The sequence below is a fragment of the Calliphora vicina genome, chromosome 4 (assembly GCF_958450345.1).
Source record: "Calliphora vicina chromosome 4, idCalVici1.1, whole genome shotgun sequence".
In the NCBI taxonomy this organism is placed as follows: Eukaryota; Metazoa; Arthropoda; class Insecta; order Diptera; family Calliphoridae; genus Calliphora; species Calliphora vicina.
This window is the reverse complement of record NC_088783.1, coordinates 5,092,402-5,111,357: the sequence shown is the minus strand read 5'-3', so window position 1 is coordinate 5,111,357 and position 18,956 is coordinate 5,092,402. Positions and strand designations below refer to the sequence as shown.

General features: G+C 28.3%; 2 protein-coding genes across 7 annotated transcripts in view; one reads left to right on the top strand and one right to left on the bottom strand.

Moving 5' to 3' along the window:
• PAPLA1 (Phosphatidic Acid Phospholipase A1) overlaps positions 1 to 18,956 on the top strand; it is a 76,506-nt gene that overhangs the window by 10,405 nt on the left and 47,145 nt on the right. The gene's annotated exons all lie outside the window — the stretch shown is intronic.
• LOC135956748 (uncharacterized) overlaps positions 1 to 18,956 on the bottom strand; it is a 32,324-nt gene that overhangs the window by 8,892 nt on the left and 4,476 nt on the right. For all 4 annotated transcript variants that reach the window (XM_065507316.1, XM_065507319.1, XM_065507318.1 and 1 more), the window contains 3 exons: positions 1,988 to 3,449; positions 407 to 627; positions 146 to 298 (listed from right to left, as the gene is read on the bottom strand). In XM_065507316.1, the coding sequence (XP_065363388.1) occupies positions 146 to 298; positions 407 to 627; positions 1,988 to 3,329 (1,716 nt within the window). In that variant the 5' untranslated portion in view covers positions 3,330 to 3,449. The remainder of the gene's footprint in view (positions 1 to 145; positions 299 to 406; positions 628 to 1,987; positions 3,450 to 18,956) is intronic.

The window sequence follows — 18,956 nt, the reverse complement described above, 5'->3', positions numbered from 1 at the left end:
CTTTGTAAAGACAAGTTTTTACTTTACTTTATTTAAGTTTGTATCTGTATCATGTAGTTGTTTGAATGCATAATAAATAAATTTAGTTTTTACTTTCAAATCGATATTAAATTACCGTATGAAACATTTCAAAACATACACTTACCGTACTACCTTCCAATTCTTGGGAATTCTCACTACCCACTATATGTAAAATTTCTCCACCTGATCGTATGGCTACCTCTCCCAATATACCGCCAACTGAGTCTTGTGTTTCATTTTCACTTAACGAGCGTTCACCAAACCAAATAAGATAAAGCTGAAATTAAAATTTAAGTAATTTATATGTAAGAATTTTAAATAGTTCATTGCTTGAGTTCTGTATATGTACATAGTTATATAGTTAAGAAAAAAAAATAGTACAAACCCTTATTCTTTTTTTGAGCAGTGTTATGGCCGAATCTTGCACTTGATCTGTGTGTTTGGCTAATTGGGCCGTTGATATAAATACTGCACTGTCATAGGGTACTAATTCTGCTGCATGTGATATTCCCCTGAAGGCATCACCGCTCTTTTGCTCTTTGATACTATTTAAACCGGTTAAAAATTGTCGAGTATTGTTGAAATAAAATGCAGCTGGTGATTCCTCTGGATCAGAGAAAAAAATTAAAACAAATAAACATTTAAGAGCATTTCGCATAAAGAGAGTGTGATTATATACTTGTTTTTTGTTTCAATTAAAAATCAATTTGCTAAATGCAATAATAGTATTTGTATGATTCTCTTTAACATAAACAATGTATGGTACTCTTCTTTTTACTCGTAATAATAATAATAATAAAATGGGGCGACCAGACTAATGTAATTGAAAATTGGGATATCTTTTATACTAGTGACTTATTATTATTATTATTATCTATTAAAGTTCAAAAAGAATTCAATGGATGATAGTATCTGAATTTTTTAAAATTTCCATTATGGATTTGAGTGATGAACATAAATCCATAACATAATCCATGGGCTGACAAAAGGCAATTATAGTAATTCAGACACAATTTTTCAACAAGACCGATCGAGAACTTTCTGAGTTAGAGGGGGTTCAAAATTTGATATTTTGGCCAAACAGGTTTTTTTTTCTCATTCATGTAACATATTACCTATTGTTCTTAGCAAAATGTGTCCCAAATAGTTTAGATAGCTATTTCTTCAAGCTTTGGAGAAAAAATTAAAAAAAAAAAATAATAATTTTTTAAATTTTATTTTCAAACTCAAAAACTTTTTTTTACTTTTTTTCTCAAAAGAATGCTTAGATCTTTTCCTTGAAAACCTTTTTTCTCTTAGTGGGATGCGAATTGGATATCTATCAAAATAATTTTTTTGTAACTGAAGACATACAACATTTTTTAAAATGGCCCCTTTTTTTAATTTTTTTTTTGCTCAAAAGAAAGCTTGGATCTATTCCTTTAAGAGTTTTTTGGTCGCTTAGTGGGATGCAAAATCAAAAAAATTTTTGATTTTGGAAAAAAAATTCAAAATTTTTAATTTTTTTTCTTTCAAAAAATTGAAGAAATAGCTATCTAAAATTTTAACCCCCTCTAATTCAGAGAGTTCTCGACCGATCTTGGACATTGGTGCCCTATGGAGACATTTTGACATTTACATTTTTAATTTAATTTTGAAAAACGCACTTTAATTCACGATTTTCGATTTTTAAAAAGTGACACAATTTTACATTGTATATGTGGAATCTTAGGCGTTTGATATTAAATGGCTCATATTGGTGTATCTTCCTTATATTGACATATCGACTAGTATTTTTTTTAATAAAATAACGTGGTCATCCAAAACTCTATAAACACCTGAATCATTAGCATAATATTTTGAATATTGGATTTATTAGCTTAACATATTTTCAAATTGTTTATCGCTCAATAATTTAATTTATTAAAATTTACCTAAATCTGGCCACTCATGTAACTTACAACAAAATTAAACTTTCAACACTTACCGGACTCATTTAATGTCACCAAAACAATTTTTATATTCAAATTTGAGCGCATGGCATCATTCCATAATGTTTTCGTTTTCTCCAATGATTCTGCAGATGGATCAACGATGACCGCAAGTGGCATACGTATGTAGGCATCTTCAATGTAGTTACGTAATTGTTCGTGTGGCAAAAGACGACGTCTACTGCTGATTGTTGTAGTCGTTGTAACAACTGGAACTGTGCTGATAATGGGTATTTGTTTACCTTTTTTGTCATTTGTGGCAGCGACGGCAGCTGCAATACGTGATGTTGTTGTTAAACCCAATACTGTTTGTGTTTGTGGTTGGGGTGGTGGGGGTAGCGGTGCTGAAGTTGTAAATACTGATGAGTCAAATTGTCCAATTATGGGATTATTGCCAGCTAAGGTTGTTGTGAGAGGGGTTGGTGTGAGCGTAGGTGCTGTCGTTGTGCTGGTGATCAAGTCAGTGGTTGTGGTGAAGCCTGCAAATAAAGTGCGTAAAAGGCTATTGTCAGGTGTCTGTATCGTGGTGGATGTTGTTGTCGTTGTTGACTCTGGATCATGATATTCATCTTCGTAGTAGTCTTCCGAATTGACTTCCTCTACATGACGGAATGAAGAGGCATTTTCAGGAGGTATTTCATCATAATATTTCATAGCCAAGGGAACAATATCATCATTTTCCTCACTAGAATTGTCTAGGCTTCTGCTCAAGGGTATTTTGGTTGTATGCTTTCTGAGTATACGATCTACAATTTCATCTTCATTTTCCACATAATCGGAATTGGAAACATTAATGTCTTTCGCTGTTAAAATTGGGTTTTCGTCTGCAAGTTTTCGTATATATTGCGGTACTGTTGTGGTAATGGTGGAGTTAAAAAGTCTACCCATTCTGATTTTTTTACTTAGTGGATTGTCAGTTCCATATTCCTCTTCCTTGTTGAACACCTTCGCATTTTGTTCGGTACTTTGTATAGATGTATTATTATCATCTTCTTCAATTTCATCTGCCATATCAATATCATGCTGATCTTCATTTTCTATCGAAATATATTCATTAGATAATTGATTGTCTGATATATTGCGCACATTCTTTAAAGTGACTTCTGTTTTTGAGTCCATATCCATGTCCATATGATTAATTGCTTCATATTTTCTATCGGTGGCTTCAACTTTTTGTTGAAATAAGGCAGGATCATAAAGTTCATCATTAGCATTGTGTTGAGCATTCTCAGCCTGAGCATGGCTACCCTCATCTTCATAGTCGGGATAGGCTTCCACTGTACTTAGTATACACCCCAGGAACATTGATATTAGTAATATTGTAGGCTTTAAGTTCATGTTGACTTTTCACAATTGTCTGTATTATATATTTTCCGTATTTAAGCGCTTTTTCTTTTTAATATGCAAAATTATTTACTCTCACTTTATCATCCTTTACTCTCCGCTTGTATTTATCAACTGCAAGAAAGAAACTCATGATATTTTAATGAAAACTCTCATTGCAAAGTGTTGCTTTAATACCGGCACCATAATTTAAAAGAAATTTACAAATGCCTTTTTGAAACTACCTACTACCTACATTTTTAACTAGAAAAACATACATACGTACGTACGTATGTATGTATGCCTGCATCTACAACAAATTACTTTTTCTTTCTGTGTTTATTAGATTTTAATCACCGCTTTAAAATCTTTCCAATTTCTCTTTAAGTTTAGCACTCGTACACATTTTCCATATTTAGGTCATTAAAACCCTCCTCTGATTAATAAATTTCAATACTTTTTTTTTTTTATTAATCCTATGTGTATTTTTTTTTTTACTTTCAGGTAAATAAATGAATATATCCATATGTGCACAGACAGACAGACATTGTAGAGTATATTGTCATAAATAATCTATTCATATGCAAAATTTTACAATGTAAGTGTTGCGTTATAAGAGTATAACTTTGATTTCATACACGTTAATAACAATTTTTAATATAAAATGTATAAGGAAATCAATATTTAATTTTTGTAACTGAAAATTTGGGAAAAATTTGAAAAATTACAAACTGTTGAACCCACTACATTCGAATATCGTTAGCTTAGTTAGCAAATGTGCTAAGTCCACTTTTTATGTAAATTGAGATTTGAATACAAAACGTTAGAATAAGTAAAAATACACAGTATGTTAGAAAAAACGTTCAAGTATTTCGTTTATTCTCATTGTTACACTTGGTATACAATCGTGCTTAGTTCATTTTGTTGGTACAAATTGTACTTTAAATAGTCATTGAGTAAAATTAGTCACTAAATATTAAACCTCTAACCCCCAAACTTTAGAAAGCTAAAAAAAAAAGTCGTCGAATAATTTTTTAAGGGTAATTATGACCCAATAAACTCAGAAACTAATTTGCAAATTAAATTTAGGAACCAGGTGTAAAAAGGTGAAGAGTGAGTGCCTCAGGGCATTGTTGCCGGTTTATGTGTAAAAAACAATAATTATGATACGATTTTAATGAAAAACTAATGAAAAAGAACTAATAAAATAATAAAAAATATTTTGACTTGATCGGGCGACTAAAAGTTAGTAAAACTTTGATTTAAAAAAATCACACAAAAATTCACGTGCTAAAATTATGACATCACTCACAAAACAGTCGACCTTCGAGGGAAATGTTAACAAATCTGTAACTAAAGTCACAAAAAAATTTTAATTAATTTTTGAGATAATTGGTGTTTTGTAATGCATGATGCCTTGAGGCACTCTTGCGGGTTAGAGGGTTAATACCTGCAAACCAATTAAAGGTAGTTCATATTTTTTTAAGGAAATATTGAATAATTTTGAAATTTATTATCATCTCGACTACTGATATCAAAAAACATTGCTTCATTGCTTTTTCAGAGCATCTTTAGTGACAATAGAGACTTTAAATCAAATAATAAAATGTGCTAAGTCCACTAAACTATAAAAAAAATAAGTAACAGAAAATTATCGAAGTCCCCACAAGTAAGAGTGTTATACTCGGCTGTGCCGAATATTTTTTAATACAAAACATACAAAAGGTATCCGACATGTTCTTCAGATCTGTAGAAATAACGTGCCACGTCGCAGCATGAAAAATTGACGAACCACGATTTTATTTGACGAATTAAATATTTTTGGATTTTCTCCATGCAGTGTATTATTTAATTTATCATAAAATATGTCTTCTATTCGTTTTCAAAACAAAATGTAAAGAACTGATTAAGGTATTTATAGACGGCAATACTGAGTATTAATATTTGTCAAAAACTCAAGTATCATAATACAATTTTATCGTCTAAACTAAATTTTTATTAGATTTTCAAAAAATACGAATGATTTTTTTGATTTACGGTCGGTATTCAAAATTAGTTTAAAACAATTCAAAAACTTTAACTTTTAAATACATATAAGGCAAACAAAAATGTCAAGAAAATATAAAATAAAAATAAAGTTTGCAGAAAAATATCAATAAAAAAAGAAATAAAATGTTTGTAATACTATCGTGTAAACAAGAAATGTTTTTTCGAAACGATTTCTTGACATACCGAATGATTTCAATAATATTTTAATTTTGAAAAGTGTTAATATTCAGTATTGCCGTCTATAAATACCTTTAATTGAATACTAAACTAATCTATAAGTTATGAAACTTGACTAATATCTCGTGTTTAACTTGTATTAAAAGAACATGAATATTTTTTCTTCATATGTAGTCTGTCTATACATATTTTTCAAATGTACTTAATCTATGCTTAATGTTTGTCATTTGAACATAGATAACAATAATATTGTTTAATACTAAATGTTATCGATTTCATGTATACAGTAGCTAAAGGCAGCAAAAAATATATTGATTGATCATTAAACAATTTGTTTGAGCAATCAGTAAGGGTATTCATGTAATACAGCATCGTGACTTTTTTATATTTAATCTGTCAACATAGTAAAGGCTTGATTTTATACCCACCATCAAAAAAAAGATGGTGGGTATCACTGTCATTCCGTTTGTAAAACATCAAAATATTTGTCGCAGAACCACATAAGTATATGGGGGATTTCATGTGAACCAACTTTTGAAATAGATGTTTTCCGATCGGGAAAGGGTCCATTTTGAAAAAAAGTCTAAAATGGTATGTCTTGAGTTATAAAATATTTATTTCGCATCCCACTAAGAGACCAAAAATATCTTTAAGGAAAATATCTAAGCATTCTTTTGAGCAAAAATTAAAAAAGGGTCAATTTTGAAAAAAAAAATCAAAAATTGTATGTTTTGAGTTACAAAACATTTATTTTGATAGATATCCAACTCGCATCCCACTAAGCGACCAAATAGGTCTTCAAGCAAAATATCTAAGCTTTCTTTTGAGAAAAAAGGCAGCATTTTGAAAAAAAAAAATTAACAAAGTTTTTTTTTTATTTCGGAAAATAATTTCAAAATTTTTTATTTTTATTTTTTTTTTTTTGAAAGATTGAAGAAATAGGTATCTAAACTATTTAAACAAACCGATCTTGTTTGTCTGAATTACTATCCAATAGAACTAACCTTGGTGCAAATTTCATCCAAATCGGAAGACATCGATTTCAAAAGTTGGGTCCTCATAAGATTCTAAGACGATCTAGCTAAGGCAGTCCGTCTATCTGTAGAAAACACGATAAGGCTCAAACGAAAGAATTTAGAAGGCTGAAAATGTATAAGATTTGTTTGGTGTTGAATATGGGCAATAGCGGTTCATGATTTCATCTAGCCCCCATACAAATGGCCACCCCGAATACTGTTTGAGCAGTCACAAATATGTTGATTAAATTTTTTTTTTTGCTGATAAAATTTTTCTAAAATTTGTTCTAAGTTCTGAAATTATACTATAAAGATAAACGGGCAAAATTTGTCTCTAGTACCGATATAAGACCCCCTCAGAAAATAACTTGAGCGTTCATAATTGTCTTATAACAATTAATAGTGTGATGAAATTGGACATAAACAAGTTTTGTACCAAATTTTGTGAGGATCGGTCCATAAACCTGAAAAATATTTTATTGTCACATATTGATGGTGGGTATACAAGATTCGGCACTCTTACTTGTTCTTATTGGTATAAACATTCTTTATTAAATCTGATGTTTGCAGTTAAAGGAACTTAAATATTAAACCTTATTCAGTCGCGGATCCAGGTCAACCATTTAATAAATTCAAATTTATGTTAAACTAGTTGACAGCCACGGCTTCGCCCGGTAGTATTTACTAATGTTAGTTCTTCAAGTTTCTCCAACCCACATACACCTGCCTGTTCTTATTTATTTGCAAACAAAATATCTAAATTTGTACTGCATACTTTAGGGAGCTTTTTGATTACAGTTGACTGGACTCAAAAAGAAAAATACCGAGTTTTACCCGGAATTTTACAAACCAACTTTCGAAATCAAATAAAAAAATCAGCCAAATCGCTCCAGCCGTTCTCACATGATGCCATTACATACATGAACCATTTCATTTTTATATATATAGATTTTCACATTTTATTTTAAAACTTTTCTTTCACCCCTTGCACTTATTTCAAGTGGGTGATGGTGTTCTTAATTAATTATGGAAAGTGCTATCTATACACATGATTACATGTCTATAATAATTACTTTTTTATTGAATTCTTAAAAATGTATAAGTTTATTAGAACTTATTAATAATATTTCAAGTTGATAACTGATTTTGAAAACAATACAATCTTTAATATAACATACCAGTAGTAGCGAATACTGTTAATAATTTTGTCTTGGGTTTAAAGTGTTGCTTTTATTAAGTTTTATTGTGATACAACATTAATCACAGCAATTATAAACACTACAAGCATTAAGTTGGTTACTTGACATTATTTTTGACAGCAGCAAATCATTTATATATGTTTATATATTTGTTAATCTTAATTCAAAATAATTTCTTTGTTAATATTCATATACATACATACATATGTATGTATGTACATATTTTGTAAGAGCGCATTATATTTGCTTTTGTATTGTGCTTCGGTATTAATAATTGCATAAGAATAAATAAATGTTGTTTAGCAAATTGTCAAATAAAATATATATTTTTTTTGTAAGCAATTAATCATTAAATAATTGCTTTACTATTATTCTTAAATACTATTAAAAACTCATTATAAATTTTGTTGTATTTCTGTGTCATTGTAGTGTTTAACAAATACAAATACATAATAATCAAAAAATATGTAAAAAAAAATATTTTATAGTCAACTTTGAAGTGTGTGACGTTTAGATTTTATGATGACAAAAATCTTAAATTTAAACTGAACAAGAAAAAAACTTTAAAAGCATATTTTCTTAATGTAAACAACATTAAATGTTATCTTGTCTTGATCAGCATTTTTTTTTACCACATCTGTTTGGGCTTCACAAAAACATAGTAAATACATGTATGTACATTTAACAATTTTGTTGGCTTTTTTTAATTTTAATTTTCATATATGTTAAGTCTTCTCCGATTATATTTGAATCGGCATCAGTTTGAACAATTTTAGTGCATAAATTAAAATAATAAAAATAAACTGAAATTTATTCAAATTGAATAAAAAAAAACACACATTTAGAATTGAATGGTCAAGGTTATTGAGTTATACGTTATAAAGTGGTTAATTTATATATGAAATCAAATAATTTATTATATAAAGAATTGCCTTTTTTCATTAACTGCATTTCATATACATATATATTTAAAATTTAATTAAATTAGCAAAAGATAGCTACTATTTATATTTAAATGTTTAAATCTAAATTAATTGAGATAAACTATTTGTTTTGTTTTATTGACATCAGTCCGGGGAAATCTCAACGTTTATTAGTGCCTATTTTAAGTGTGCACAATTGTAAATCTAGAAACTTGTTCTGAGAATTAATTATTAATAATTCTGAAAAATTTTTTTTAAAAAAAAGTTAGCTCTTGAACTACAGTAGATGTTGAAAATATTGAATGGTAAATTGATTACGATTATGGTTGAAAATAAATTTTCAGGGCCTAAAAACGATTTATTGTGAAAATTAACCCTGCTTCGTCCGATTACTATTTGTTTCGATTGATGCAGAACGCTTTCTCTGGGATACGCTTCACTTTTGAAAAGGGGCCAAATCACCGCATTCGAAATCGAGTACTTTGTGATCGAAATGTAGTTAACGTGGATCACGGCAGTCGTTATCGAAACGTATTTACTAGAAGTTGTACTCGATTGGTAATCTCTTATCGAAAACAAACAAACAAACACTGCCGTTTTGTGTTAAAACTAAACAAATCAACCAAAACAATGAAGTAATATAATCTAATCTAATATATAAAAATCTCGAAAAAACGGATTTTTATGAAATTTTGTATATATGTTTGGTAGGTATGAGAATAGGTCGTAAAGTATATTTCATACCGCTAGGTCATTAGGGTGACCCTATCCAGAATTTATTTTTACCATTTTTTGTCCAAAAGCTTTATTTCGCATTTTATTTATTTGGCATTAAAAAATACTTATAACCCCAAATTTTCATCATGTATTTTTCTGATATTTTCTCAAAATTAGTGTAAAAAATATACATATTTTATTTTAAAATTGTAAAATTTTGGGCCACAATTTGTTTTGTATTTTGTTTACGTTTTTCACAACTTTGCACATGGTACTTTCTGCTAATCAAAGTAAAAAACATTCTGAAATTTGCCACTGGCCGATGATTTTTTTTCACAAATTTATTTATTTTTCCTTTTTTGTTTTGATTTTCTTATTGTCATATGCTTCAGCAATGTAAAAAATAGTAGTAGGTAATATAAATTACGATCGACTACCGTGATCCAAAACATTGCGGCCATCGAAAATGTTCTCTGCACGAACGTGCACTCGATATCGAATGCCGTGATTTGCCCCCAGACATACAGTTCTTTTGGCTCGGAATCCATAGGTTGGCAGAAAGATGCGAAAAGGTCATAGCTAACAATGTCCAATACTTTGAAATGTTTCAAAATAATAGCAAAACATTTTTAAAAATCCCGCATTTTAGATTATTCACCCAATATATTTCATAGTATTTTTTACATTCTGGCGTTTTTTCATCAAAATTATATATCCCATTTTATGGTATGAAAATCATGATACTTTTTAGACATCATACAGAAAATGTATGAAGGTAATGCATATATAAGATTCAGAATTGTGTATTTATAGTAAAGTTCTAAGATAAAACCAGTTAATAACGAATGATTTTAAATTAATTTTAATGAAATTATTATGTATTTGTATCTATCTATCTGTCTTTACGGTTTGTTGTCTTAAGTCTTTTGTTTTGTTTTTTTCTTTTAAATTTGTTTATTTCATTAAGAATATTTATCAAAATCTACAGACGTCACAAAATTTAGAATCAAACATTTTTAATCAATTCGAATTTTGTTGGTTTTTGTACAACATTATTAATGTTTTAATAATATACATACATACGTATGTATGAGCAAAGATAGCAAATGGCTCTAAGCAGACTAAATAAATACACTAATTAGGGGTATTCAAAATATAAATATGTACCTACATACATATTTAAAATGTCATAAAATGGGAAATTTATAAATTTTGTTTTCTATAATTTTAAGGTCGTTTATCATTTTACTTTTACTAAAAACTTTGTTTTGTTTTTAAATCTAAAGCAAACAATTTCCTCCTGTCATACATACTCGCATTGAGGTTTTCAAGTTTATTTCCACTATTCAATAAATCAGCTAAAACCCAATTAATGTTGACATGTTTGCGTAAAAAAATAGGCGCCATAACAGAATTTTACATATTTTAACAATTTCATTAAAAAAAATCATATTCTTTGCTATAGAACCTTTAAACAAACTAGTTTTTTATTCTTTTAATATATATTGAATAAAGTGTCTATCAAATAAATAATTAAAAAGACAAAAAGAAAAAAAAAATAGTTTAATCATAAAAAAGTAAATAAAAAGCCTATAAATTATGGATTTTAATTAGTGTAGAGTTTTAAATCAACCTCACAACGAAGTGTTAATAAAACTACAATAAAAATAATAATATTTTTATAACAACAAATTTTCAATGTCATTAGGGACATAAAATAGGTTTTAGTTAAAAAAAAAACACGACAACAATAATAATAATAATAAAAATAATAAATTTGCTTTCGCAATTGATTTGTTTTATTTGTATTCCTGAGCTACTAAAGCAACCGCATCATTTTAATTAACACACTAATGTTGTAAATTTGAGAAAAATATTGTTGTTTGTTTAAAAAAAAAAATTTAAATTTGTAATCAAATAATAAATATTCATAAAATAGAAATAAATGTATACCAATTTGTAATTGTGGAGGGAAATAATTCGTTAGCTTAGTATTCAAAAGTGCCAAGTCCCTTTTTACAAATTTTACAGGAGTCATGAAAAATCTTCTGAAATCGTTGAAATCTGTTAATGCAGTTTTATTACTTATTTTATATGATTTATAATAATAAATAAAAAAAATTTTCTATGACTTATTTGGTTTTTTTAGTGGACTTAGCTTATTTTCTTATAAAAGGTTTTCTTTATTTTTATCATTTTAAATTTGTTATTGGATTCTATATTGTCACTAAAATTGTTCTCAAAAGCCAATGAAACAAAGTTTTTGACGTCCAATTATGATTTAAATTTTTTTGGTTGAAATTTAACGAATAAACCAACGTTGTTATACTCAATTCCATTTGTCAGGATAATAGTTTTGCATTTTTAACAAAATAAAATGGATTTAGCGCATTTGCATACCACAAATTGCATTCCACACAATAAAGATGAGAAAAAAAGGAAATAATTGTCAACGTTTTTTACGCAAACAGTGTATTTTTACTTATTCTAGCTTTTTTTTAAAAACTAACTTTTCATAAAAAGTGGACTTGGCATATTTGCTAACTAAGCTAACGAAATAAACATTTGTATTGATATTCCTAATAGTTTTTGTAAGATTATTTGCTGAAAATCGTTTTTATATGGAAACCGTGTAATAATAGTGTAAATTCTTGGGCCTTAAATCGAATGACATCGTTTTGTTAAAATCACATGTCGTTACATGCTAATCTTGCAATGTAGACATTGACTGCGCGATTAACATGCCGCTATAACGGGCAATTTTAACTGTTGTCATATTAAACTTTGTTTAACCATTAATTGCACTTTTAAAATGAAAAATAAAGTAATAGTTATTGGGCGCTCTCTTTTAGATTATTAGTTATGTCTTTCGGAAATTTCGAATTTTTAAACGTTTATATCTTTATAAACATAAATTCTATAACCATTAACTGGATGTATTCCAGTCAATTATTAGACTCAAGTTTCGAGAATAAAATAATAATAGTTGTATATATTTTACCCATAGATGTTTGAACTTAAAATACATAATTATAACTCGATACCACTAATCAAAAAATCAAAAAAATTTAAAATATTGTTTTCGATTCTAATAAATAACGGTTCTACCTATTATTATTGGCCAATTTAAAATTGAAGAATTTAGAAGGAATTTAGCTTTTTGTCATACATTTTTAAAATTTCAATTTCTATTGGGATTTTTTAGCTTTCATTTTGAAACATTTCTACAATCTAAAATTTATTCAAATTATTAGCCATTGTTAGCTATGACCTTTTCCCATCTTTCTGGCAACATATGGATTCCGAGCCAAAATAACTGCTCATCTTTTGAGGTCAAGAACGAGTCAAACAAATTTCGGATACTCTGTTCTAAAGTGAAACGTATCCCAGAGAGATCGTTATGCATCTATCGAAGCAAATAGTAGTCGGACAGGGCAAAGTCTGGACTGTAAGGCGGGTGAGGCAAACTTCCTAACCACTTCATTCTAAATACTTTTTAACGGTTTCATGCTCGCTTCAAACGAATCAGTTGTGTTCGGTAAAGGTTCCCTGTGATGGTCTGGTCAGATTTCAGCAGTTCATTATAGATAGGACCCTCTTGGTTCTACCAAATACAGAGCATTACCATAGCGCCATGTATATTTTGATTTTGTGTCGTTTCGGTGCAATAATTATTTTCTTTAATAGCGTTCAAGCAGCATTTCTGACATACAAAATCGTGTTTCAAGGTCTCTCAGCTTCAATTCGTATGGTACTCCATTTCCATGGTTTTGGATGAATCCTGCTTCTTGCAAATGTTTTGAAATTGCTGATTGAGTAGCTACCAATGATTTTGCAAGCTCTTTTTGAGTTTGACAATAGTCTTCATGTAGTAATGTCTCCAATTCTTGGTTTTTAAACTTATTTGACTGGCCTGGGCGATCTTTAAAAAATACGCCATCTATTGTAAATCTCTCATTTTTAAGTCATACATCCAATATTTATTTTTCATTAATCAATGATAACCTAACGTCTATTTTTAAACTTTAAATGAAATATGCAACCTCTAAACGTTATCCGATTTTGCTTAAATTTCCCGCATTTGGTTTTTATAAGACTCTCCGTCAACTTTAGACCTTGGTAGCATCAAAAATCCTAAAAGTGCAAATGTATATTCATAGATACATACATAGTATGTCTAATAAATTACAGAGTCTTAAATGTTAAAATCAAACAATTAAAGACTGTATTACTTTTGGTAAAGTCAATAAATCTCCCTTTAACTAAAACCTTCCTTTAATTATACATTTCATCACTGATGTTTACATGTTAAACCTTTTCAATTTATCAAAAAAAAAAATTAATAAAAATAACAACAACCTACAAACTAATCAATTATCTTCTCAAAACAAATCAACAAATTTGTAAAAAATTATGAAAATTACAAAAAAAACTAACAAACACACTAAAACCATAATTTATAAACAACAACAATAGCAAATCATATATACAAGAAAAACAACAATAATTTGTGCATAAATAGGTATTTTGTTTATTAAAAAACGAATGAAAAGAAACATACAAATAAATAAATACAAAAACAGAAAAAGATTAAGAATTATTCACAACAAAATATCAATAAACAAGATTTATCTATGACACCTGATCAAGCCAATTTGACGTGACCAGTTTAATATTTAACCAAAAAAAGAAGAAAAAAAAATGTCTACAAGCAGACATGGATGGCAGCATCACCAGCCAGTAAATAACTTCGATATTTGCGGCGACTGCTGCCACCACAACCACTGTTGCTGGCTGCATCAATAATTCAAACCAAAATTCACCATTCAAAACCAAATTACCACCAACAAGCAAAACGCAAAGCGCTAATAGTCAGTCGTCGTACCCAATGAACTCTTGAAGTTAAAAGTTTATAAAGTTTTTATTATTTCTTAGTTTTATTATTTATATGGATTTTAAGAGCCGGCTTTTGCATTTTATGCATTGACCTTGCATTTTATACAACAATATTAAACGTAAGTATATTGTAGAAAAAAAATGTATAAATAAAATACAAAAAAAAAATCAAGAAAATTTTTAAATACACACGTCTCAAAAACCCATAAAAAGAAATATGTGTGTGAGAAGATAGAAGAAATAAAAATAAATGAATGGTTTGAATTGGCCGGTCGTTTGGTATGCACTGCTGGCAAAAATATTTAAATAATTTGTAGGAAAAAAAATATGAAACATGAAGGAAAATAATTATGTATGTTTGAGCATAAGCGAACTTTAAACACCCTATATTTGATATATTGTTAGTTTTCAGTCCAAATTGTGATTTTAAACGATAGAATAGATGGAAAATACCAAATAACCACTTTCCTATATAAAACAAGTTAATATAGTCGAATAAAGCATTGAAAGTTATTTAAAAAAAAGGTATTACTTTTTCGCGGTTGTCAAAAAAGTTCACCCACAAAATGCGGTAAAGTTTGGTGATAATATTTTCTATTTTTTTTTATCAAAATAAAAAAAAAAACTCAATTGCTTTTTTATCAACTTGGTTTGAATCTATATTTAAAATTTGGGGTAACGGGAAAGAATTCGCTGTTTTACTATACAAAAATAAAAAAAGTAATAAAAATTTGAGAACATTTTGACTTTAAAAAAGAAAATAGTTCGGAATAAATGTGGATCAAATTGTACCTAATATTTACATTCCTATTCAAATTTTGATACAAATTTTAGTTTTATAAACTCAATAAATATGTATGCAATAAAATCTTTATTTATTAACAAAACTCAATTTTTATACCCTTCACCATGAGTGGCAAGGGTATATATAAGTTTGTCATTCCGTTTGTAATTTCTACATTTTTCATTTGCGACGCCACAAAGTATATATATTCTGATTCGTTATAGATAGCGGAGTCGATATAGCCATGTCCGTCTGTCCGTCTGTGTGTTGAAATCAACTTTCTGAAGCCCCCAAATAACTTACATACACGAATGATACATCAATATCACCGGAATTCTTCCGGCTCGGTTGCTATTTAAAATCGGGAAAATCGGTCCACAAATGGCTGAGATATAAGGAAAAAAAATTATAAAATTTAAAAAAAAAATTTTAAATTTAAAAAACAACTGGAAAAAAAATTAAATTTTGTTTACCTAAAAATATTTAAAATTCTTATTTTAAAGTATAATATGGTGAAGGGTATACAAGATTCGGCACAGCCGAATATAGCTCTCTTACTTGTTAATTTTTGATTTTAAATAACAAAGTGTAAAAAAACTTGTCAAAAGGTCAAAGGGAATCCCGCAATTCCTAAAATTTGGAGCGTAAATTCCAAAAAATATATTTACTACAATTTTGCCCACATTTCCTTCGAGGCTGGGAAAATATTTTGGCGATAAATAGGGTACACATTAAGGTTTCAAAAAATGCTTTCCGTTTTCTGATACCAGCTTTGGAATTTTAGAACATGTGTCCCAAAGTTGAAATTTTAATAAAAAATAGGTCACATTCCAAAGATCGTATGTGACCTTTTGTATGTTATTCGTGATTTAGTTGTCTAACTAACACAACAAATTCAAGTCCATTCGGTACAAAAGTACGACCTGAAAAGCAGACCAAGGTATGGCAAAATTTTAAAATGTCTCTAACTCGGAAATTATAAGAGAAAAATAGCATGTTTTTTCAAGACCCAGCTTTTCCAAAAATATAAAAATCTTTGAAATTGGATGGGAAACAAAAAAATTACACATGTTTAAAAATTTTACATGTCGAAGGTACCCCGCTTTGAGCCCTCATAGCGCCGCCCCTGAATCATTTGTAGGGCTCATTTTAATAATTTAAACTCGAATACCCCTTGGTTACGATCACGTAAAATTGTATCCCGATCGGACCAAGCAACAATTTTGATTCTGCCCCACTGTGAATCGCGTGGTGCCAGGGTCAAAATTTTGGATATAGCCCTATTATATACAGAGAAAACATATTCGTAGTAGCAACCGAATTTGTTGCCAATCGAGTGATTTGGTTGCACACACAGAATTGTTCGGTTCTATCAACATAAAGTTAATTGATAAAGAAGAATTTCGGTTGAAACAACTAAACATTTTTTACCCCTTTTAAAATTTGGAAATTCGGCCACTTCGATTGTCAACAAATTCGGTTGCTACTACGAATCTGTTTTCTCTGTGTATTAAATTTGCGTACCGGTACCCTAATGAAATTTATTAAAAGGGGTACGTACCTGTAAGCAAATTGAATGTAATACTTATTTTTACAATATTAGAAAAGGTGTCAACATATCAGATACATATATATTAACTTTGTTTTAAGGGAATTACGTTAAAACGTGTAATGGACATGTGGTTTGTGGAAATTACAAACATTAGAATTAACTTTAAATACAGAACTGTATTGTTGTTTATAATAATAACAATAAAGTTGATCTTGCTGTGCAAAATTAATTAACTTTAGACCTTAAACTGGCTGGTGTTTTGAAAAATAAATAAAATAAAAAATACTGAAATAGTTGTTTTAAATAGTAGAACTTAATACTACTTAGGTATTTATCTATATTAAAACGGTTGACATAAAGTCATAGTGATATATTGTGGCGTATTTGAATTTCAATAATAAAGACCAGATTGATGCTTTGTCTACTTTTAAGGGTTAAAACTTGTACCACAAATGCCAGTAATCATATTAAAAATATTGTCATGATTTTATTTCTGTAAAACTCTTAGTACATGCATACATTTCAGATCTAGTTTCTATGTACTTTGAAATTCTAAGAAATTATACAGATTGAATGATTTTTTGTTTAAGAATGTTGTTCTAATCGAACAAATAAAGTAGGTGGCAGAATTCTTTAAAATATATGTATTACAAACTACATACATACAAACATTTAGTAATTTATAAAACGCAAACGGCAATTGTAAATTTATTTTTAATTAAATTTCTAGAAATGCCAAAAAACAAAATAATAAATGAATTTTGCTTAAATATTTAAATATATAATAATACGTTTTTATTAAAGTGCAATTTTTGTAATTTCATTTTAAAACAATTTACGTCAAAATTGCTGTTATTTAAGGTGCAAGGTGAAAAATCTGACACATTGTGTTGTGTTTGCTTTTTGTTTTTTCTATTTTTCTATTTATTTATTTAATTTTTTTGTTTGCACTTTAATAAAGTATAATTATTATTAAAGTGTTGTACTTACTACTCACTGACATACAATCAAATGATATAGTATTTATATTTAAACAATAAACATTAAATTATTAGTTAGAATGTGTTAAAGTTACCACATTTAGATTTGCGTGTAAGGATTTATTAAAGGTTTTCTCTTTTTTTTAATATGTAGGTCATAATATGGAATTCTAAAAGATGGGTTTTTATTGGGCTTAATAGTTTAAGTTACAATACAATTACAAAATTATGAGTGTTCTATAACTTTTTTAGATCTGGGTTCAAATTACGATAAATTTCAAGTGAAATTTATCGTAATTTCTTAATTAAAATAATGGCATTCGATATCGAGCATTTTGTCATAATTTCGCTAACGATATTCTTTTACGATACAATAGCACATTCTATAACGAATGCGGCCTCAGTTCGTATACTTGCGATAAATATAAATTAAGATCTAGGAAAAATATTACTCATACCTCCTGTGGTCTAATGTATGTGGAAAAAACCGGAACAAAACAGAAAATGCCATATTTTTTCTAACTTTAAACCAAATATTATACAAAATCTTTATAAAATAGTACATTATATTAATTTAATGTAAAAAATGGATCACATCCATGCACTTTTGTGCCAGTTTTGAAGGATTTCATCTACATGGGTTTAAACATTGATATGTTCGCACTTTTTGGAGCTCTGATTTGAGTTTGATGGTCAAATTAATCTCAGTTTGTAATTTGAAATAATCTACAAACTCTCTTCTATTTAAAGAAGTGTAAAAAATCCTAAATTCGTTTTAATTTGAAATCACTGGGATTTTTTTCACTTTAAAAAGGCATGGATTTTGATGTTGTTGAAATACACCAACTTAATCTGGGCATGATAGATAGATGCTCGAACAGTTAAGAAGAACCATATTTTTAAACATTAATCTTTAATGTTTATTTTCATGAAATTATTCACATTTCTTAATATATTTGAATTACGGTTAAATGAAATTCCAAAGTAGTCCAAATATGGAATTTACAGCCATATAATTTTTTGTTGAAAACTTTTTATGTTTCAAATTCTATATCTTATCAGTATATAGGTATATTTCTCTCCAAAAAATCCACTTTCATTGCCACCTGATGTAAAATATGACAAATTGTTGCCGATGCAAATAGAAAAATTGTTGAAAAAATTACAAATATTTTTTCAAGGTAGTTTTTGTTTTGTTAACATTTTGAAATAGATTTTCAAATAGTTTTTTAAAGTACATATTATCAGGCCTGTCACAGAATTTCATTCCGATCAAAAGTGGAATTAATTCCGTATTTTGATTCTTCAGAAAAATCAGAAATACAGAATTATGAAATATTTTTGGAATT